This window comes from Raphanus sativus, chromosome 9 (genome assembly GCF_000801105.2).
Source record: "Raphanus sativus cultivar WK10039 chromosome 9, ASM80110v3, whole genome shotgun sequence".
In the NCBI taxonomy this organism is placed as follows: domain Eukaryota; kingdom Viridiplantae; phylum Streptophyta; class Magnoliopsida; order Brassicales; family Brassicaceae; genus Raphanus; species Raphanus sativus.
This window is the reverse complement of record NC_079519.1, coordinates 8,384,758-8,409,516: the sequence shown is the minus strand read 5'-3', so window position 1 is coordinate 8,409,516 and position 24,759 is coordinate 8,384,758. Positions and strand designations below refer to the sequence as shown.

Here is a 24,759-nt window from a genome sequence, read left to right as displayed (position 1 = left end):
TTTAGAATTTCAAATTTGGTACTCTCTTGGCGATAAGTAACGGTTACAATTCCGCGTTAGATTCTCTTTCGAATTCAGTTCCGGTTTATCAAATACCCGGTCAGGGTTATCTTTCGATTTGGGTCTCAAAAACTAAACCGGAATTGAATTTTAATGGCCCTTGGTTATGTTTGTTTGGTTCGAATCATTTCAAAACGAAATACATAAAATAGAAAATGACTGGTTGCAAAGTGAGAGAGGAGCGTGTAGACATAAATGTGTGTGTGTGAAAGAGAGAGAGAAACTCTCTGCAACATGAAGGGTCTGAATGTAGAGTAGGACAAATACAGAAAAAAGGCATGAGAAAATAACATGCAGATTGATCTGCATTTAGTTTCCAATCAATATTAAAAATGCAGAAATAATCAATATACAATACTAAAAAGAGAATATACTCCATAGATAGGCTGTCCACGTCCTCAAATTAAATAAGCCCATAGGAGAAGGAATATTCGCCACGTCAGATCGACATTGCTTTGCGTTTGGACTTTTATTTTTTTTGGTCTGTTTGGTGTTATTTTCGTGGCCTAGTAAGCCCATTAATTTCCATTGATGTAGATGTCACCCTACAAAGCCCGAGAAACGTTTTTTCCTGAAAAGCTTTGAGTCGATCTATCCCCCCTGACTCTTACACTTCATCTTCATTGTTTCATATCTCTGTAATAATCACAACCCACTCTCACCATTCAATTCCTTTATTTACTCCTTTCATTACAGATGTTGTTGTTCCATCTCCTACTTTTACCTCTCTTATATAATCATCTTTCTTGAATCGTTAGTTGGTCAATATCCAAAACCCTATAGAGAAGAACAACAAGCGATGGCCATGAAATCTGTTCTGAACTCCGCCAAGTCCAAGTCGCCGTGACATCTCTCTGGGTCAGCGGATTGTGAATTAGGCTTCTTTATGATCCACTTTTGGGAGGCTAGAAACACTGCAAAAGGGGGATTTTTATTGGTTTTGAGATGCTACACATCTACGAACATGTACAATTGTTTATTTTTATAGATTCCTCTAATCCCCATCTCTTTGACAACTCACAGATTTTTCCCAACAGGTCAGTGCAAGGCTTCGTCTCCTCTAATCGTTCTCCACGATACGAGGCTCGCCTCAAACCAGGAACCACAGTCTCAGGAATTTCTCTGCTACAAAAAGAAAAGCTATCTGTAGCGTTTCTGATCACTCTTTGACCATTTGTTTCAGACAGAGCTATTTTCTCTGCGACCTTGGCCAGATGAGCCTCTCTATTGATGGAGACCGGTTCATGTATCACTTACATGAAGATTTTGAAGCCAAATGTGGACTCGGGGTTGCTCTTTATGGTTAGCTGTTTAAAATTTTACATCATTTTTAACTTAATTGCTTATCTGTGTACTGTTTTTTTTTTCTTTCTTCTCAATGTGCCTTGTTCGACCATCAAAAACGTCACACGTTGCACATATAGTGCCTTCGCAGACCAACCTAGCTATAAGAGTGAAGGCTATTTGTGTACTGATTTATACCTTTTAAGGTCAAAAGAAATTTACAGTCAGTGCCGAACTCCTTTCATACTTTTAGTGACGACTGTAAACACAAAATTACTTGGTGGTAATCATTTCGCTTCTGTTTAACCAACTTAAATATTTTCTAAACATTTACAGTTTCTGACATTAATGTTTGTCAATACTCGCTCAGGTGATTCTTATCTAACAACCATGTGTAATGTTTACCCCAAAAAAAACAACAAGAACCCTTACCCTAAGCTCTATGTCATCGTTGCGTGTCTTCGTGCATGAACATAGATGTCCAACCCACCTTAGATTATTTAAACTGGTGAGTCTTTGTTGTGGCAACTCATTTATTCTACACAATTTGAACAATGTTTTATATTCAGCTATTAGTTAGGAGCATAAATACACCTTCAGAGACCTGTTAAACCTATTTGTTTAGATATTATTTCAGGTTGGGTTGTAACCCGTATACTGCTAACCTGGTTAATGCGGAAGATGTAACAAAGTCTGAGTCAATGACTGTTGTGGAAATCTTGGATTAAATGAAGCAGAGGTCCGCCAAGGGAGGATTCACAGCTGTAGATAAGCCACTGAAAACGACCTGCTGAGTGCTGACCATGTAAATTAATTGGTTTTGAACTATTGCAAGAGCCGTTTTTTATGCATAGCCATGATAGATGATGTTGACCGTGACTCTGCTTGGTACTATATTGCCAGCGGTCGTAAAACAAAGGCCACAGAGGCCCTACTTCGTTAATGTGCCCAAAATTTGGCAACGGTTGCCTCGCCGGAGTTGCCAAGTACAGTACTCTAACCTCGAGAATCACTTATACATTGGGTTGAACTGATTTTTGTTTAAGTGAAACATTTGTGAAAAAACAGATAACCACAAAGCAATATAACTAACAATGTGAACAAAGAGTTTGCGTTAAGCAATCTCAATTTCACATTGCACTTACTCATGCTATATTTGGTGCCGAGGCAACCATAAACACAAAAAAAAACCGAACAAAATTCGGGTAAACGCACTAAGCAATGCTACAATAAAGACAATTTTGAGGGTATAACATAGAAAGCATATTCACAACTATTTTACACGTGGGGTAATGTTTGTTAAACTTACAAAAGCACATATGAAATCTAAACTTCAAGATAATATTTTTTTCAAACTTATGTTGTTTCTTTGTTTATATTTTCACACTAATATGTAACTATATTCTCACAATAATTATGTATCTTAGTCAATCTTTATATCATTTAGTTTGAAAAAAACATTTGTAAAGCAAAAGAACTTTTCAACTAAAACTCTCATACATAAATTAAAGTTTTTTAAAATGCATATGTGTAGTACAATATTAAAACGGGTTTAAATATTTAAACGACAAACAAAGGTCAATATATTTTTTCTTTTTCTTTTTCTTTTTTCCTTGCAACAAAAAAGACAAATATACAAGTTGAAACTTACTTTCAACACAACTTACTTTCACCGCATCTGTGTGGCTAGAGCGAGCTTCAATGCAGTTAGATCTTTCCTTGCTGATACTGGAATCTTGATCACGGATCCCATTGAGATGAGTCTGCATGCTATTAATCACTTCAAATCGGTCCTTGGGCCTGACTTCTTGCTTCCTCCCAGACTGTCATCCCCTACTTCTTGGTTCCACGATCTCAACTCTTTCACTTGCAATGATGACCAGAGAAGCCAGATGATCCAGTTGCCTACAAGTGAGGAGATTACGAGATTATTCTTCAGACTAAACCCAAACAAGAGCCCAGGCCCTGACGGGCTTACTTCTGCATTTTATAAATCAGCTTGGAGCATTATAGGGAATGAGGTGGTAAATTCTATAACGCAATTCTTCGAATCTGCGTTCCTCCCAACGGCTACAAACTCAACGATCTTGGCTCTCGTTCCTAAATTCATTGGTGCTTCTACTATCAAGGACTACCGGCCGGTGGCATGTCTAAATACTACCTACAAAGTAATTTCTAGACTACTGGTTGCAAGGTTGAAGCCTATCCTCTCAGGTTTAATTGTCCGTAATCAGACGGCGTTCGTTAAAGGGAGGATTCTAGCGGAGAATACGGTTCTGGCTAGTCAACTGGTGAATGGCTATCATAAAAATCAGGGGGAAAAAAGGATTACCATTAAGGTTGACATTGCGAAAGCATTTGACACCCTCTCTTGGGACTTTCTTTTTTCCTGCCTTGAAAGTCTAGACATTCCGGAGCTGTTTCGTCGGTGGCTGCGAGCCTGCATATGTACATCAACTTTCACATTGGGTTATAATGGTACTGTTAATGGCTATTTCAAAGGGCGAACAAGGGGATCCTCTTTCTCCTTATCTCTTTGTAATAGACATGAACAACCTATCACTGATGTTAGATGCAGCGGCACGGGAGGGAAAACTGTCTTACCATCGCCATTGTGCTCCTACAAAGCTCACCCATCTCTCATTTGCGGACGATCTTCTAATATTTATTGATGGGTCTGTAGAATCGGTACAGATGGTGTTGCAAGTCCTCCATGAATTTGAACTACGCTCTGGGCTTGCGGTGAGTCTGCAGAAGTCGAGCTTTTTTGCTTCAGGGTTTTCGGATGCTGAGATCGATGCCATTCAATTCTCAACAGGGATGCCTTGTGGATCTCTTCCGATGAAGTATCTGGGAGTTCCCTTGTGCACCAAGAAATTGACTCTGGCCAATTGTGAGCCCTTGATCCAGCAAATCAAATCTCGGGTATCCTCTTGGTCTGTAAAAACGCTCTCCTTTGCTGGTCGTCTTCTTCTCATCAAAACTGTTATTGAGGGCATTGCTACCTTCATACTACCTAAAGCATGCATCAATCGGATCAATCAGTTATGTGGGATGTTCCTCTGGTCTGATTCTGGAAGTTCCCTGGCACTCTGTTGTTTGGTGCTCTCCTGCAATCCCTCGACAGAGTTTCCTTGCCTGGTTGGTCCTCCTTGACAGATGCCCTACCAGGGACCATTTACTTAGATGGGGTCTCACTGTCGATCCCCTATGTCTCCTCTGTAACAACTGTACCGAGTCCCGGAACCATAATTTTTTCGAATGCTCCTTCTCGTTTGCTGTCTGGTCTTCTATAGCCAGGAGATGCAGGATCCAAGCAACTTTGACGTGGGAGGACACTATGCAGCAGCTACAAGCTCTTCCCCATCGGAACCGATCAACACGACTTTCCCTTCTTGCTTTTCAGGCGGTGATCTATTGGCTGTGGCATGAACGGAATGAGAGACTACATAGGAGGGTATTTCGTGACTGTGGCTCTCTAGTGCGCCAGATTGATAGACAGATCAGAAATCGGATTCAGTCCATACGATACACTAGACCGGCGCTCTCTTCCTCAATGATGCAAGACTGGTTCGCAACGGAGTAGCTTCTGCTCAACTCCACCGTTTCCTCTTCTCTCTTCAAACCATTCCTCGTCCTCATCGACTAACTTCTCAGATTACGATTGGGCCTCTTTCAGTCTCTGCAACTAATGGTTTGGGTCAATTAGTTCTAAAAGTATGTGTTTCTTTAATTAAACTGGGCTTGGGCCGCGGATTTACTTAAGCCTTTTGGCTTGTCTATTTTGTTTCTTTTTGCTAATTAATATGAATGCCAATTTACAAAAAAAAAAACTTACTTTCTTTTTTGTTAAGTACAAACGTTCTCTATATGCGTAAGTTATGTGTACATGTAGAAGAAGCTGAGAGTAATGGAATATGGGATCTGAGTGTCAAGAGTTTCACCTATGCCAGCGATGGGCACGGACTACAGCCATGTGGTGAAATGGCTAAGCTGTCTGCATTTTATTATTAGAAATAGATGAAGAGACGGATGAGAAGAGTGGACAGCAGAGATGTATGAGACTCCAAAGGTCCCATTAATACATTCAAAAACTAAACGTACATAACGTATTTGTCTTTCTTTATTGTTCTGTTTTCTTTACTCTATGTGTTTTTGCTGTTCTTGCGATTAGGGTTCTTGGTCTACTGTAAATGTATTAATGGAGTGATGGAATCTTGCAGTGACTAATACAACAATAAGATATTCATCAGCAGTTCATCTCTAAGTCTGTTAGTTATATTAACTTACCGTTCAATGATCCAGTAAACCTTTTTTAGCCAACCTCTTTAGTTATATGTCTTTTAGTTATATTAACTTACATATGTTCGAATCACAAAGAGTCAGAATGAGACTGTTCAAAAATCATATAATCTGCTTTTAGGGTTAGATATCAAATGTGTTACTTTGATTCAGGGGAAGTATTTTGAGCATCCACTTTAGTTTCTTTAATGCAGTGTTTGTTTAAAATGCACTTTAGTTTCTTAGATGCAGAAACGAAGTGATAGGGGCACATAAGAGTTTGATTTGGATTTGTTGCACATGGGCTTCGTGATAGAGTTTGCAATTTCCTGAGTTTCCACATCTGTAGATATATTTTTGGTATCTATCACATTGGAAAGTCACAAAAAAAGAAATCACATTGGAAAGTAGAAGCTTAAGATCACGAAAGGATATTTTGATGGGGCTGAAACTTCTTAACTAGATGCCTTACCTTCAAATTGTGCTGGTAATAGTGGCAGCTGTATTCAATCACAAACTCAAGAATGCTCTTTTATTATATGCACAGAACAAAGGGAATAAAACAGTACACTCCGTAAAGAAATTAGTGATACATTGCTTATAACATTGGGTCTCTATAAGAGAAATACAATCGGTCAAAAACACCAACCAACATTAAAAATTTGCAATTTTTTTGAAAACATCATTTAAATTGAAACGAAAACAAATCTTAAAACATCAATTAAAATGAAACATAGAAAGTACAAAAACCATAAAAAACATATAAGATTTCTTCACCAATTTTTATTTATAGTCCCAATATTTTTATATATACTAGAAATAAATATATACAATAGATAAGACTAAAACAAAAATTAATGAAATAACCCGGGCGTAGCCCGGAACAGGCTCTAGTAATAATAAAAAATGAATAGGACTGCATGCAGGATGAATTTGTGTGAAAAAAATTGTTCTGCAGGAACAAAGAAAAATGGGGTGGACCACATGCAGAGGCCCAATAGAAATATTTCTTTCAATTTTCTTTTTGCGTGAACTGTTTTTTTAAATTATTTTTTCCTTTTTTATTTACGTGTAATGTGTTTATACATGTTATCTTCTATCTAGTATAAAAACAACTACACTAAATTTTACCTTTAAAAAAAAAGACAGATATATTAAATGACACTCTCATGACTCTTTTCGGGGAAATATTTTAAATAAATAGAAAAACATTTTAGGTTATAGTTTTTATATTGTATTAACTAGATTTTCATATTTTCAAGTTGTCTCCTTTACCTATAAATATTTCGTATCATTTTATTTCTTTCTTTCACAAATTAAAATTCATCTTCAAGTGTAAGTTTTTATTGTTTTTAATTGAGAATTCTAAGATGAATTTTCTTATATAAATATTTAAAATGATTTTTATATACGTATATATTAATTATTATTAAATTTGATAAACTCTTATATATAAAGTAATGTGTTCTCTACAAATATATTATAACATATGCATGCATTTTAGTCACCTATTTACTTTTATATTATATATATATATTACTTTAATGAATTTATGTATGTTATTTATATTATGTATACATAGTTTTTTTTTTTATCATCAAACATACAGACTCATATTGACTCTGCACACCAAACTGGTTGCTCGACATCCATGTGAATGACAAAAGACGATTGTTGTCTGGCACTGCGTGCTAAACGATCCGCCCTTGTATTTGCCGTCCTTGGTACATGAATGAGCTGTGAGTTATGGAAACTACTTTGTAGACTCTTGATATCCTCCAGATAACTTGCGAACGCCGGCCATTCTTCTGGTTCCGAAACCATCTTCACCAACTGAGAACAATCCTTTGCAAACGTAACCTGAAACTGACGTAAATTCCTCATACATTCCATTGCCCAAATCAATGCTTCCACCTCCGCATGAAGGGGAGACATAGTTGCCCGAACATTTTGTGCCCCCATTAATCACTCATACCCTTCCAGAGTACTAAACCAACCTTGTCCCGAGAAGAGTCCTTATCCTTCTACGAACCATCTATAAAGCACCATCTCCCTGGAATTGAGGGAGGCTGATTAGCTTGCGATGGTATGGAATGTCGGATAGTCAATTCTTGGGCCGCATCCCACATAGTAGATTCCGTTTCAGCCAACTTTAGTGTATCCCTGGCATCAACATCTAGATTACTAAAAACCTTATTGTTCCTCGCTTTCCATATATACCATAAAATCCATGCAAACTGATGATCATTCATCTTGGGTAAAACTCTCCAGAATAAATGATCCATATTAGTAAATAATGATTCCGAGGGGAAAACATTTGGATTTGTTGATATTATTGATAATGCCCATATTTACCGCGCTGGAGGACATTCAAAAAATACATGATTCAAAGATTCCTTAGCACACCCACATCTGTCACAAACAATTTCCCCTTGCATTCCCCGGGACTTTAAATTCTTTTTGACCGAAACACACCCTGATACAATCTGCCAAAGAAAGTGTTTTATCGTTGGTGGACACTTAACCTGCCAGCAAAAAGCTTTCAAAACATCTACTGTCGGACCATAGAAAACTGATTGTTTTTCTTTGTCAGGGTAAACCCTTTCCACCTCATATCCTGATTTAACCGTATATTTTCCATTGTTGGTGAAATGCTAGCCCTCCTTGTCTTCTATACAAAACCTACTAAGAGGTATGCTTTCAATAATCTTTGCATCCAATGGATCCACCAAAGCCCGAATAGCTTGTGAGTTCCAAGTCCTAGAACCTGGAGTAATGAGAGAATCAACCGTGAGTTCTGGGAATAAATTGTGATGATTTTTGTTTGCAGGTCTCAGACGAGTGGTTGGGAGCCAAGGATCATTCCATACTGAAATAGATGAACTTGTTCCCACCCTTTTAATTAGTCCTTTGCTAACCAGAGATCGAGCAGATACGATACTCCTCCAGCCATATGATAGGGAGTAAGAACGGATTGGTTCCAGGGGCGAAGCATTCCTGAAATACCGACCCTTGAATACTCGAGCGAATAGAGTATCCGGTTTATTTATTAGACGCCAAAGTTGTTTTCCAAGCAGTGCCGTATTAAAATTCAATATATCCTTAAAACCCAATCATCCCTCCTCCTTAGGAAGACACACCTTATCCCATGATTTCCAGTGCATGCCTTTCGTACTTTCCCCAGGACTCCACCAAAATTTCGCAACCGTGCTCGTAAGCTTCTTTACAGTAGTTTGTGGTAGTCTATAACAGGACATTACATGGTTTGGTAAAGCCGTAACCACCGACTTAATAACCACCTCCTTCACTCCTTTGGTAAAAAACCAAAAAATCCACCCATTGATTCTTGTGTCAACCCGATCTTGTACAAATCCAAATACTTGTACCTTGGATCCACTTATATTTTCTGGTAATCCCAGATATGACCCCATCCCTCCTATATTCTGAATCCCCAATATATCCCTCATCTCTTGCCTCCTAGATTCCTCAATCTTATGCCCAAATTGAATAGATGATTTTTGGAAATTAATCAGTTGACCCGAGACTGCCTCATACTTCTTTAGAATCCTGAGAATAGTCTCACATTCATCTCTCTGTGCCTTACAAAAGAAAAGACTATCATCTGCAAACAGCAGGTGAGATATCGATGGGCAAGCTCTCGCTACTTTCATTCCCGTCAATTGTTTTCCTTGTTCCGCTTTCTTGATATCCGCTATCAGAGCCTCTGTACACAAAATAAAAAGATATAGAGATAGTGGATCCCCCTGCCTAAGACCCCTTTGTGGGGTTATAAGACCCTTTGGTTGACCATTTAGTAATACCCGATACTGAACCGAAGAAATACACTTCATCATTAGTTTTGTCCAAGGTGTATCGAAACCTAATTTATTGAGTAGTGCTTGAATAAAATCTCATTCCATCCTATCATAAGCTTTACTCATATCCGTCTTTATCGCCATATACTTGTTTTGACAAGATTTATTTGTCCTCAATCCATGAAACATCTCTTGAGCAATCAGAATATTATCCGAAATCAACCTCCCTGGTACAAAAGCCGATTGTGTTTCCGATATAAGTCTTGGAAGACATATTTTCAGCCTCTCACAAAGCACTTTTGATATTATTTTGTATCCCACATTACATAGACTAATGGGTCTCACCTCTGTCATCTTTGTAGGTCTCTCAGTTTTTGGAATCATACAAATGTTTGTAAGATTTAACCTTGGGTCCATCTCCCCTGTAGTTAAAAAATTATTAACCAATTCCACCAGATCCTCCTTTATAATGTGCCAAGACATCTGGAAAAAAAGAGCAGTCATTCCATCCGGTCCCGGTGCCTTTTCTGGATGCATCATAAACAAAGCTTGTTTCACCTCTTCCTCCGTTGCCACCCGGAGAAGTCGTTGATTCATCTGAACTGAGATAGCTGGTGTTACCTCTTCCAGGAAATTATCAAAATTGGAAGAATTAGTAGTCGTGAACAGATTCCCGAAATAATCCACGGCTACCTTTTCCACTCCATCCGCATCTGTTATCCAGGTACCTGCCTCATCATAGAGGCCCACAATCCTATTGCGAATCCGTCTTTGCCGTGTAAGTGCATGATAAAAATTAGTATTTAGATCCCCCGATGAGTACCACATATTCCTACTTTTCTGATGCCAATACTCCTCTTCATCCTTATATGCATCCTGCAATTTTTTAGAAACCTCAATAATCTCCTCTTGTGATCTTGAATCATCACTTTGTACCTCTTCCAATGCTTTTTGAAGCTCCGCAATTTTTTCCTTTCCATATGATGGGTTATTTTTCCTCCAGGCCGCGATCTCATGTCTGCAGTTACTAATTTTTGAAACATATCCTCTGATATACCTGGACCTGATTCTTTCCATCCCGAGGCTATTGATTCCAAGAGATCCTCTTGCCCAATCCATCGTTTGTCAAATCGAAATTGTCCTTTTCTTCTACGAACTTTATCTTCAATAAATGCAACCACCGGTCGATGGTCTGATCCTACCATTCCTAAATATTCGGTATACGAAACTGGGAAAAGAGTGTGCCATTCCTCGTTTGCTAGTGCACGATCCAAATGACATCTGACTGTTAAAGCCCCCTTACTCTTTCCTCGCCTGCCTTGCCACGACATTTTGTTTCCTCGTGCCGGAAACTCGAGTAACCCACTGTTTCTTATCATGTCATTAAAGGGAATAAAAGAATTAGCACTCCGTAACGCTCCTCCCTCTTTCTCATGGTTTCCCGTGATTTCATTTAGATCTCCAATTATAAACCATGGGTCCGATCTCGCCAACCCATACCGCGTCAATCTCTCCCGCACCTGTTCCCTTAGTTTCTGTACCGGATCGCTATATACAAAGGTTAAAAAAACATTTTTACCAAGGGTAACCGCTTCAACATCTACCATTCTATTGCTCGTATATAAAACCTGAACCTGAAATTCATTATTATAGAAAAGTGCTAAGCCGCCACTTCGCCCATTCGGATCCACCGTAACCAAATTATCATATCCAAAATGTGCATGAAGACCTTGTACAAACTCTGCATCTTGTTTTATTTCTGACAAAAAAAAAAAACTCTGGTTTATATTTGTGCCAAATATCTCTAAGATAACTCATAGTCCATTTGCTTCCCACACCCCTAAAATTCCAATTTAGAATTTTCATATTAAAAATTCTTTATATAGCTCGATTGAGCTAGGAGATACAGATTTAATGATATTTTGATCTCTCTTAGAAGCCAATAAACCAACCATCCACCACTTCATAATCCATATTATTTTATCCAATTTACACCAGCTAAACCCCAATTAAAAGACCTCCACCTATCATTAAGTCCTAACCTTGCGTATTTTAAAATCTCAATTTTAACTGTCCAAATTATGCCAGTGATTGCCAAATTATGTGCCAAACGATATCTACACCTCCATTCGGAGAAAACAATTTCTATTAAAATCCAATATTGCAGCGACCATAACCTATCCCACTCACTAGTCCCTACCAAACCAGTAGCACCAAGTCGCCAAATTGTCATAAAATTCTGTATTATTTTCCTGGTTCGTGTCCCATGATGCCATAGAGAAACCAAAACCCCTAGGTTCCATAGATTTTCTTCTATACCATATCTTATTCCTGTTTCCATCAATCCAGTACCAATATTTCCAGAAGTAAAACCTGTAGTGTACCTGTCGAGATAGATTGCAAAACACCACCACAAATAACCAGACTCCTTCCCATTCATAACTTGAACACATGAATAGTCACATAAAAATATGTGAACCACGACTACCAACTCAAACACAAAAAGACCAAACAACTCAAAGAAAAAACACTTGCTCATAGAGCTTATTAGAAACATAATGCAAAACCCAAAACCAGGATCCAACTCCTGTTTTGTAAACTTCTCAAGAGAACTCGCTTGATCCATAAATCTAAGGCTTTTGATGCACAGCCAGCAGGTTTGAAGCAACCCTAGTCTCCTGCTGATGCTTATTGTCTCCTGGACGCTGTCCTGCCCTAACCGGAGCCCGCTTGCGAATAAAGCAATGCTCCAAGAGCTTATTAAAAATAACACAACACCATAAAGAAAAGGTAAACCCATTTTCCAAATCTCCACCATCGCCAACCAATTCTCCAACTCTTGAATTCCATAATCGGTAAATAAAAATCTTGTTTTAATGGTAACAAGACCTTTACCTTTGATTTGTTGAGACTCTGTAATAATGCAGACGAATCTATCCATATCATCTCCAGATCTTTGATATTTCCCTAATATCCGATTTCTCAATCTTGAACCGGGGAGATCTTCTCGCGAATCACCCCGAGATCCTCTTTCCTCATCGCCCCTTCGAATCTTAATTTTCCCCTTTTCCCAATCCCATAGATCCTCCGTTTCCTTCCTATCATTAATTCCTTCGATCCCTGGATTCCAACGCCAATCGGACATGAACCCTACTGTTTCGCCATCGTAATCGCCGCAGAGCTTTTTTCACAGTTTATACATAGTTAGTTACAAAGAAATACGTTTTCTAACCTTTGTTAATAAGAATATAAATATGATACAGTACAAGAAGGCCAAATTCCTAAAGTTGAAAACTTAAGAACACCATATTAAAAATACTTTAAATTAATTATCACACATGATACAAAATTTAAATATTATTAGATACATATTAGTCCGCACAAGGTGCAGATATATAAAAAGTAAAACCTTAGCGCTACTGTCCCTGCGAGATCCGCCACCACTCAAGTCTGAGACGCTGCATACTCCTCCTTTCATAAGTGTTTGAGGCAGAGGTCTGGGCCGGAGAGAAACAAACTGAAGAGACCGCCATCTGTTGAGAAAGATCCACCGAAACCAAAACTTCTCTAACGACAAGATTTAACCCCGATGACTATCTATTGGCTTCCGACAACCTCCTCCTCGTCTTCTAACAAGAAGCGCCGCCGAACAACCTTGAGGAACCAGAGCGACAGAACCGTCGTAGAGGTCAAACACCATGACCTTTCCGATTCACGAAATTTGATAGAGAAGTACCTTATAAGACGCTTATGAATCTCGTTTACTCCGTCTCGTTGCAGTTTCCAGTGGGTGGAGACCTTCGCAGCGGCTCCACCCTAAAAACCACAATAAGATGAATTAGAGAAAAATTGATGATGAGTGTAAAATCCACTTGCCTCTCAAGGACTTTTCTCTCGTTTTGCTTTGCAAACTTGCACTAAGCATTAAGCCATTAACATTGCTATATTCAGTAGAGAAATTTAATAGAATAGCATAGAAAAGTTGTTATATGACTAGAATATCATACATCTTTTATAAATTACTAGAATATTTTTTAATCCCTAGTAATTTATATTAAAGACACTCACTTAGTCTTTTAATTGGTATTAGTTTTATTTAACAAATATATGTCACAAATAATTCCAATCCACGTCACTAATAATTGTAGTCTCAATTGAACGATGTTCAACTTAAATTTTCCGTTGTTAAAAAGAAAATTATCTTTCGTCGATTAAACCCTCACCACCATTTGAGTCGGCATTATCTTCTCTGAAATCATCAACTTCGCAAGTGTCTACTTTGAAATCTTCTAAAATTGTCTTCTCCGGTATATTTCGACGCTTTACTTTAAGTTTTTCGAGTTTGTGACTGAATTTATATATGTAGCGGCTGAGTTAGTTGTCTATTCCAGTTGATTTATATATGCAGTTGTGGCTGAGTTACTTCCTGCGAATCTCCGAAAACATAGATTTAAGCAGTTTTTGTTCCGAGGAGAAAAGGTAAAGACATTCCAAAAACACCCAAGTTTGCGATTGTGAGGTGTATTCATTGAAGTTTGTCAAGTGTATGATGGACAATACTTTTTTGGAAGAAACAGATTCTCGGTTGGACTAATGACTGTATTCATCTCAATCTCACGCTTATTGAAGAGGCATGTGATTATATTGTTAAAAGCTTGATTCTTTGTTTCTGCATGTGGTTGATCTGGTTTCATTGTGTGCATTGTTAAAAAGAACGTGTCTTTGGCTTTTGTTTTGATTGAGGTATGTCTCTCACTCTCTTTCAGATTTTGTATTGTTTGTGATTTGATTCCCAGATTTGGAAAATCCAAATCTCTTTTCTAGATTTGAATGACAGAGAAGCTCGAGCGAGAAGAGAATGGAGGAGACAGAGAGAAGTGACAGATTCAATTGAGACGAAGCAGAGGATTTCAATGAAGCTTGGAGACATGGAGGAGTTATCACAGAATAGTGCAGCAAACTTGTATTTTGTGTTATCTATAAGAAACATAACCGAGCCGTGTATTTTGTATTTGACTTATGCTATGTTTACACAACTCAGCTGTGTTTTTATATATATCAGCTGTATTTTTTATATAACTCAGTCATACCTCAAACATACTCTAAAATTAGAAAATGTTTTTATAATTCAGTTGTCTCGTTTAGATAACTCAGCTGTGTCGTTTATACAACTCAGTTATCCTTAAAATCAGAAAATGTAATTGAATTACTTTAAAAAGTTATATTTATTCTCCTTTTATCAATATCAAGTGAATATAAATCAACTGAATATGTGTACATTCTTGAATTTTCGAGTTGAGATTCTAATTTGATCTTGAGATATATGTTCTCTTACAATTACTTAAAACCTTATATTTATGTACTTTCTTAAATTTCTAAGTTCAGACTCTAACTTGATCTTGAAATATTTTCTTGATTTACAATGTGTCTACTTTCTATATTTTCCCGTGGACACACTTAGAAGCATAAACCCTAGGTCAATGTAAATTTATGATTTTTATGGATTAATGAAAAGTTTGTAATTTTTTTGGCAAATTGATGCAAGTTTGGTATTTAAATGACCGTTTTCTCAAACTTGATTTAGGAAAAGATTTAATAAAATATGAAAAAACATTGATTACTTAAGGGAAAATTCCATAAAAATACCCGAACTAAATTTTGTTAAGCTTTTTAATACCCAAACTTTTTCACTACCCAGTTTAATACTCCAACTAATTATTTTGGTCAATTTAATATCCAAACTTTTAAAATTGTGTCCATTTTAATACCTGAACTTTATTTATTTTAATAAAAATACTAATAAGTTTCAAATAAAAGTTTTAAAAATCTCTAAAATTTACAAATAAACTCAGAAAATTCTAATTTTTTTTTGGTGTTTGAGAAATAAAAATAACTAAATAGTGTAAAATATTAAATTTTGTAATAAAATTTCTAAGTTTTAAATATTGTATTTAGTTTGTTTTCTGAAATAAAAAATGAAATTTATTTTTATCATTCAAATTCATTTATTTTTTGAAAAAATAAAATTTCCATGGTTTATCTACCTTCTTTTCTAAATCTTAAAATAAAATTAGAATTTTTAATATTTTTTTCTTAGATTGTTTGAGATTTTATTAAGTTTTGTTTGAAACTTATTAGTATTTTAATTTAAATAAATAAAGTTTGGGTATCAAAATGGGTACAGTATTAAAAGTTTGGATATTAAAATGAGCAAAATAGTTAGTTGGAGTATTAAACTGGGTAGTGAAAAAGTTTGGGTATTAAAAAGCTTAATAAAATTTAGTTCGGGTATTTTTATAGAATTTTCTCATTACTTAAAGTTAAGGTTATTTAATAGTTTAGTGGTATTGATTTGTAAATAAGTTGTAAATTATAGGGTAAATTTATATTTGTAGTTCTATTTTAATAATATAGATACTTTAATGTTAATCATATACTTAAATATTTATATAACTATTTCAAATACAATAATTTCATAATTTACATGTTATAATTAATTGTTTGAAACTGTCACATGTATTTGTCACTTCTTATTATATATTTATCTTATTGTATTTGTATTTAGTTATTAACAAATTAATATATTCATTAGAGAACATATTAAAAATTACTTTTTTATTTAATTTATGCTAAATTCTGATCCGCCCTTCAAATCTGGATTTTCTTTTACCAATATCTTTTATGCTTATTCGTTTTAGATAGTATATTATTGTATATACAATAATTTTAGATATGTTAAACTTTAGGCATATATTATATAGCTTGCTAATTTCAAACCGTACTGTCATCAAGTTTATTTTTAACATAAATAGTTTATATTTATAGTAATCAAATCTTTAAATCTAACAATTTAATATATTTTAATCATATTTAGTTCAATATAATAATTGTATTATAACAATGATTATGGTTATAAAGTAATAAAAATAGGATATAATTTATTTTTTTTCATTTTATAAATGATAACTCAATATGTATTAATGCATTATAATAGTTTATTGTTAATTACAAATTAGTGAAAATATTTACATCAAATTTTTGAAAATTAAGATATTGTTAAAATAGTTTTCAACAGATTTATTTGAAGTTTTTAAAATAGTATATATATGTATTTAAGATGATAAGATATCATGATTAAAGGAGTTATAAAGATTTTATACGTTTTCACTTTTATACATTTTTTTTATATTTTGCTAATGCTAACCTATCATTTAATACAGTTTTATCATATTTAGGTTAATACATTAATTTTTTTTAATATGATTGATTATGATTATATAATAGATAAAAATAAGATATATTTTTATAAACGATAACTGAATATATTAATGTATAATAATATTTCAAAAATCATTTCAAAATTAGTGAAAATATTTAAATATAATTTTTGAAAGTAAGATCTTGTTAAAATATTATTAAAAAGATTTGTTAGAATATTTTAAATAAATATATTTATATTTAAAATGAAAAGACATCAAAAATATTATGATTAAAGTATTTCAATGATTGTATATATTATTAGTTTTAATAAGATACATTTAATAAAATTTCTAAATAATGGTTTAAATTAAAAAAAATCACGCATAAAAAATGCCATGAATTCTATTCTAATCTCTATAATATTATTTGAGAAGTCAGTTTCCTATGTGTCGCGCTCACGTTGATTCTCATAATGGTTGATTACACGAATACCCTTAATGAATTAATTTTAGTTATTCCTATTACTAAAAATTGTTTAGTTTCCTTTTTATTAATAAAGCTTCAATTATCCTTTTTATTATAGTTTATTTATCTTATAAACCCATATATAATAAAAAGGAAATATCTATAAAAATATATATATTTTTATATACAAAAACGAATTTATTTTTTCTTACTTTATATTTTCCCTAAAAACATAAATAAGTGAATATCTAATAATTTTCAAAATATATAGGTGTATACATATAATTTAAAAAGAAAATATTCAAGACAATTTTTTAAGAAAACATATTTTAAAATGATTATATTTTGATTAAATTATTTAAAGAAAATTAATTTCAAACAACGTAAAGTGATCATCTAATATCATTAAGAAAATTTATAAATTAAAATTAAAATTTACCTAATTTTTATTGATAAAATTATAAAAATGTATCCACAATTAACAAGTGATGATTTACCAATTATTAGGATTTACTTGTTTTATAAATATTCATATATGTACATGAATTTTTAAATATTATAAAACATGTTCATGAATGCAACTACAACATTTTCTGTGTGTTTCTATATTTTTAAAAATAAACTTACCAAATTTTATAAGATTTAAAAAATATACTTAGAAATATAAAAAGATGAACTGAACTAAATTAAGCTAAAAATTGTAATTCAATTTTAATCTTATTAAAGTAAAAAAAAACAGGTGTTCAGTTTGAAATAATAGATGCGAAAATATACCCAACAATGAACACTTGAACTGTCCAAAATATTATGTTTGAACTAAGATAACTAATTAAAATGAAAACATATGTATAAATACAATCTTTTGAATTTCTGGGTGTAACTATCTTATGAATTCGAAATTAATCAATGAATTGAAATATTTCTGAATTGATTTGCTTATTCAATTCTTAATCTATTAGCACATTAATTTATTTTATATAATTTTATCCAAAATAAGATATATTAAAAAATTAAAATATTAGAAGTATTTATTAACGCAATTTCAGCTTTATATTTCTTTTTCTCAGAAAACATATATACAATTATAAAAACTTGTATAAATATATTTACAAATCTAATAGAATGAACCAAACTAAATAAAATTAAACAAAAATTTAATTTTAACTCAATTAAAAATTGTTGTTTACTTTGAAACCAAATATAGAGCTCAACGATACCATACATGAATTAATCCAAATTACTATACATAGAATTGCATATCTAATTAAGATGAGAACATAATGATATTTAATATTATTTTTATGATATAAATTAAAATAACTTAAAAGTTATGAACAAATATATAGATTTTTATATCCATATAATGATACCTAATACAATTCTCTTTATTCATCATAAATATAAGTAATAAAATTACTTAAAATTATAAAAAATCATATGTAAATTTTTAATAATTATTATGATTTGATTATTTTATAAGTATTTATTTCCGTGCATGAGCACGGGAGAATCCCTTATATATTATTTTAGGAGCACTAAATAAAAATAACCTTGTCTTCATGTGTGATTTACATGGATGCCATTTACACTTGGCAACTCCACATGCACTCTCACCACTTAAATCTAAAGACCCTTTATTAGCTAGAATAATTACAGGATTTGCCATCACCCGTCACATTATAACATTAACTATAATATATGATTCATTGAGATTTTCTAACCAAATAAAAAAACGTTGATAGTCAATTCTATATGATTGTCTATATTTTAGTGATGGCAATGATATATATATATATATATATATATATATATATATATATATAATATATATATATATAATACGTGCATACATATATAGTTTTATATAACACATGTGACCACCGCTAATGTTATGTACTTTTATAGTTCTATTTATATTTTCCTCATACATTTACATTTACATATATATCATATATCATATTATAAAAGCTTTCTTAATAATAACAAAAAAAAATAATGCATTACTATGAAAATGATGAAATGATAATGCATTCTTTTTGTATGAATACATCTTTTTTGATCTGTGATTATAATGTTTTCTCGAAATCAAGATTAGGTTGAAAATTCTATGATCTTTAAACTATGAAAGTATAAAAAAAATGTATTACAATGAACGTGTTAAAAAAATATATTGCATTCTTATTTATATGAGTCCAACTTTTTGATCTGTAAATATAATGTCGTCTCTATATCAGTTCAAAATATATATTTTTTCCTTTTTACTATGAAAGTGTTAAAATCTCTAATGGTTATAACAATTAGAATGCATTCGTTTTGTATGAGTCCAATTTTTTTTTAAAAGTTGCTGTAATGTCGTCTCTATATAAATGTTATATACGTTCACACATTCATAGTTAATGTAGGCTCTAATTTCATTCGTATCTCAATCAAATCACTTATTAAAGTTTTTTGTGTTAGTATTTGCATTAAAAACATATCAATCAAGGTCATATGATATTGTGATTGATAAAACTTTAATGTTTACCGACTTTTATATATTTTGTTAAACACGATTTTAGTAACCAAAGGCAATCAATATTAATTTCCTGATGATATGTGGTTTGAACATTTGAATTAATTTAGGCATATATGTACACGATTTTAGTAACCAAGGCAATCAACATTAATTGCCTAATGATATTAATTTATGCACATTTTCAATAAGACGATTATGGTTAGTAGTTTTTATCAAATATTGTGATTGTTTCACGTAAGAAATTTTGATTTCATAATCAATATTTACCTATCATTTATTATCAATGCGTAGTCCATTTACAAAATAGAATTAAGAAAAAAATTAGGAAATTTCTATCAGAATATCGGGTTTAGGTAAGTCTTATGATACACATGTTTATATGAGTCCAATAATGTTCCAGAAATCGCCGCTCTCAGACTGAGGTAATACATTTTTCACATATTTTGTTAACTAATGTTTTAAATTTCGCAATGTGATAAGTGATAGTTTATTTAATTCCTCATTATATGATTGCGAACGAAGGCTTCAACTGATGATACTATTCACGGCACTATTCACATCATTTTCTAAGAACTTGCTGATCAGCATGATCATTTCTTATATTTTTATGCATGGTTTTATTTTTCTATTTCATATGTTTTTTTTAACTTATATTTGTTTTTTAAATGAAAACAAATTGTACTTATATTATATTCACATCATAAGAAATTATATTAGTATTTGTTTATTCTTATTAATTCAATTATATGATATATGATCGAAATAAATAATTAAACGAAACCACAATGTACGTAAAAAAAGTACGTGTAGTTTAAATTTTTTATGCATTTGTAAATCATATTTCTTTTAATCAAATGTGATTATCTCTTAAAATAGTCTCAAACCGTGAATTATATTAATTGATATGCTTTATGTGTTTTCCTAAAACAACCAGGATTAAGGGAGCGATTTAATTTGTGTCAAAAAAAAGGGAGCGATTTAATTGCTGAACAATCCACATGATTTATATGATAATCATCCATTGATTATGTATCCAAGTGTATTTTATGGTATTAGGGCATTGATTGTAGACGTTGAATCATAAATACAAATTGAAATGTAATTAAAAGTGAGATTTCTTTTATTTAATGTTTAACAATACAAAAACGTATTTTTATTTCAAGTTTCATATTGTTTGTCTTTCTTTTGTTTCATATGGTTTGTCTTTTTTTTACAAACAAACAAACCATTATAATATAGACGCACATTCTAGGTAGCTTAATTTTTTGTTTAATTAAATAAAAGAAAACCATATCACAAGTAAAACAATAACATATAGTATCTGGTATATGGTTTGAAAGCACATATTTAGGTGACGACGATTCATTTAATGTAAAACCTTGAATTAAAAGTTATAGTACTTTGACTGATTTTATAGATCTTTGAAAAGAAAGATTATATTAAATGTAATGGAATCCCTTAATTTAAGCTCCAAAACTTTTAATTAAGAAATCAACATAAATAATTGACAAATAATTATTTTTTATAGAGTTATTCTTGGGTTCACTCCCTAAGTTGAACCTTTAGGTTCACTAACCAATAGAAAATTGTCATTTTAGATTTAGTATCTTTTAATTAAGGAAACAAATAACTTGTCAAATTATATTATCTTTTCAAAATAAAATTTAAAAATAAATAAAAATAGTATATAAAAACGAATTAAAAAAAATAATGTTGTCAACTAAACCCTAAACTCTAATACTAAACCCTAAACTCTAATCCTAAATCATAAACCATTGGGTAAACCCTAAACTCTTGGAAAAATATTAAACATGTTGTCAACAAAACACTAAACCCTAAACTCTAATCCTAAACCTTAAACCCTTGGGTAAAAACCCTAAACCCTTGGGTAAATTCTAACCCTTGGAAAATAATAAACATTTGGATAAATTCTAAACTATAAATCTTAAACACTAAACTCTAAATCTTATAAATAAATATTTTTTTTAAATTATCTTTTTTTAGAACTATTGTTATTTTTATTTATTTCATTTTTTTTATTTATTTTAAAAGCATAAAATAATTTGGCAAGTTATTTTGTTTCCTTAATTAAAAGATATTAGATTTAAAATGACAACTTCCTATTGGTTGGTGAACCTAAAGGTTCACCATAGGGGGTGAACCCAAGAAAAAGTCTTTTTTATATATCATTCAATCTATGCAAGTCTTTGGTCAATATCATATTTAATATTGTTTCCTAAATTTTCTGATCCTTGCATAAAATATTTTTCAAAATTTTAAATTGGAATCGAATAGTTAGGGATCTTTATAAGCACTGATTTTTGGCGATGCAACATTCCTTCAACCAAATTTTCTGCGCTGAAACCCTATGTATTATGACTATATATATAATACTAAACTTATTGCTACGTTATTACAACCAACGAATTTCAAAACTGTGATAACTAGCAAAGAAAATGAATTCTCTAAATTTTATCTCCGACTTGAAACCGTGCAAATCTATATTGAAGTAGATAAAAATGGAAGTCAAAAGATTTTGGAAGCAGTACTCCCGCTTTTGGTGGAGCGAGACGATTTAAATTGTCTGTATATATGCAAAAGTAAGTTGTTGTTAGCCTGTAAATTGTATAAAGCTAAACCCTTAGAGCATAAGTTATATGAAGCTTTTGTTACTTTTTTCAGGGAGATAAATCCATATATCTGTCAAAGAATTTGGTTTCGCAGTTTGATTATTTTCTGAAACAAGGACGCTCCACGCTTTTGGATGGTAATGGGCAACAAAATCAAACATAAATACTCTGAAACAAGGATGCTCCAAGATTTTGCTTTTTTAATGATTCAACAACTTTGAATGTTTATATCTTACATTTATTTTATAATGAATGTTTATAAAATATGTCACATACTTTTGACCAAAAATATTATAACATAGTCTCAAATTCTGGATAATATTAAATACATTTACGTTTTTTATGAGCGAGATTTCTTCACTTGAGAAACATGGTATACGTACAATTCGTACCAATGGATATGGATGACGTACAGTTTAATTAAGCATAGTTATTTACACATTAACAAGTGGCGTAAATTCATGAAAGGATCAGAGTTGGTGGATGAGAAAAAATGACCGAGGGAGAGAGTATGGCTATGTACCTATTGTAGAGATCATTTGATATTTATAGTGGTAATATAAATAAGCTAAATTGTGTTTAATATTTAGTTCAGGCAATATTTGTTTTGGGCTTAACATAGATTTTAAGAATTTATAAATTAGGCTGAATAAAATTAAATATAAAATTATATTAGATTCTATAAACGTAAAATCAGTTATGATGAAGTAAACAAAAACCAAACTCAATTTTTAAACAACAACCACTATCAAATCACTAAAATAAAAAACAACAAAAACCATTAATTTAATATTTCGTTTAATGCTTTATTAAATTTGAAACATATACTTATTCGTAGAGAAAATTTTAAAATTCCAAAAATATAATTTTTTTTAAATTACAAATACATCATTATTTTAAGTATTTCACCCCGCACAAGGTGCGGGTTATCACCTAGTCACCTAGTATATAAGATATCACGAATACAAAATTGGAACAATCAATCCTATCAAAACTTTCATTCAACTTAAATGTGTGGAACGAGAAAAAGATGCCAGTAATTACCACAACCCTCCCTTTGCAATTTTCAGACGTTTCAACTCAAGACCAATTTGACTAGGACCAGAGAGTCAACGACCCACATCACACGCTCTTTCTAGGTTTCACTTAGACCGGTGGGTTTTTTAGTGTGTGGACCCCACAAAAAGGTTTGCGATCGATCACAAAAATATGAAATAAAAATCGATTTTGGTCTGTTTCTTGCACTGTTTGCGGATCCCATTAACACGTAACGGCCGCGATTAATTAGTTTTTAAATTTTTTTTAAAACAAAATCCAAACTAAAAAGAAAAACAAAAAACAAAAAAAAAGGTTTTTTAAGAAATCGGCAGCGATAATCATACTCTTAAAATCAACTTGTTACATTAGGGTCTTTAAATTTAAGATTCCAAGGTAGAGTACTAGAGTCAAGAGAGAGGAGGAGAATCAAAGAGAGAATGTATAAGAATAATACCAGACCCATTGTAGCAACTCTGGTGATTGTTTTCTGTCGCCCTAGTTTAATGGAAGAACCTGAAAGCATTCCCATTTGTTACTCAATAGGACTGACTAATAGCATGTGCTATTAGAACGGTTGAACAGGCAGTAGCGATCCTAATTTATGAGGACCAGAAGCTATTTAAAAAAGGCTGTTTTTGACCAACTCGTTGTTCGGCTGCAAGGATTCCAACTATCCTAAAATTACCACTAGACTAATGAAATTTTATAAAAAAAATTGGCCGGAATTTTTATATATTTTTTCAAGGCTGGAAACTTATGCTTTTACAGCTTTCTATTAGGGCCGGACCTGTAAATATGGTCTGAATCTAAAAATAAAAAATGCTAAGACATTTTTAAAATTAAATACATAAATTTGGTTTAAAATTTCAAAGTTTAGATATATTCTCAAACTTATAGTTTATAATTTGAATAAAAACTTTAAATATATATAGATAAAATTATTAATTTTAAAAACTATTTCATTATACCGTTAAATATATAATTAATATTTTTAAAATAATCACCTTGAAATTTTTTGAGACGGCCCTGTTACTCAACACAAACACATTGGAGAAATCTCGTCCAGCAACTAGGGTCTCCCACATTTGCCAGTTGTCTATATGCCTGCAACTAGGGTCTCCCACATTTGTCGGCTTATCTACACATTTTAGACTCAAAAGACGACTTGACTACAACTCAGGTCCTACCAATAACATAAATTACTCTTAGCATTAACGTTACATTTAAATACCACTTAAATTTACCTCTCATTGTAAGCAGATACAAGTTCACAAACCAGATCTTTGGTGTTACATCACAAAACAGCTATATCACTTCTTTCTTTCTCGCTATATTTTTAAAATATACTATATGAGTTGCAGTGACAAGTGCAAGCCAAAATACAAAGACCAAAACCCATTGAGTCACATAAAGGAGAAGTTTTTTTTTTATGAAAAGAAAAGGAGAAGTTTCTAGAGGAGACTTCTGCATG

At 32.3% G+C, this 24,759-nt stretch overlaps 1 protein-coding gene and 1 long non-coding RNA gene across 2 annotated transcripts; one reads left to right on the top strand and one right to left on the bottom strand.

The window, feature by feature from the left end:
- Positions 1-11,857: 11,857 nt before the first annotated feature.
- Positions 11,858-13,324, bottom strand: LOC130500400 (uncharacterized). The gene is made up of 3 exons (XM_056995435.1): positions 12,850-13,324; positions 12,336-12,621; positions 11,858-12,196 (listed from the first exon to the last, which is right to left on the bottom strand). The coding sequence occupies exons 1-3, from the start codon at positions 12,916-12,918 to the stop codon at positions 12,156-12,158; spliced, it is 396 nt and encodes a 131-aa protein (XP_056851415.1). The 5' UTR covers positions 12,919-13,324; the 3' UTR covers positions 11,858-12,155.
- A 49-nt stretch (positions 13,325-13,373) lies between these two features.
- LOC108826399 (uncharacterized) lies at positions 13,374-14,545 on the top strand. The gene is made up of 3 exons (XR_008939014.1): positions 13,374-13,747; positions 13,832-14,183; positions 14,265-14,545. It is a non-coding gene; the product is annotated as an uncharacterized LOC108826399 (long non-coding RNA).
- The last annotated feature ends 10,214 nt before the right edge of the window (positions 14,546-24,759 follow it).

Excerpts from the sequence above, each read along its gene's own strand:
- LOC130500400 (XM_056995435.1), bottom strand. The coding sequence starts at position 12,918 with ATGAAAGGAGGAGTATGCAGCGTCTCAGACTTGAGTGGTGGCGGATCT. Across the intron at positions 12,622-12,849 it reads GCAGGGACAGTAGCGCTAAG|CTCTGCGGCGATTACGATGG; the intron begins GTTTTACTTTTT and ends CTGTGAAAAAAG. Across the intron at positions 12,197-12,335 it reads AGAGTCTCAACAAATCAAAG|CTCTTGGAGCATTGCTTTAT; the intron begins GTAAAGGTCTTG and ends ATTTTTAATAAG.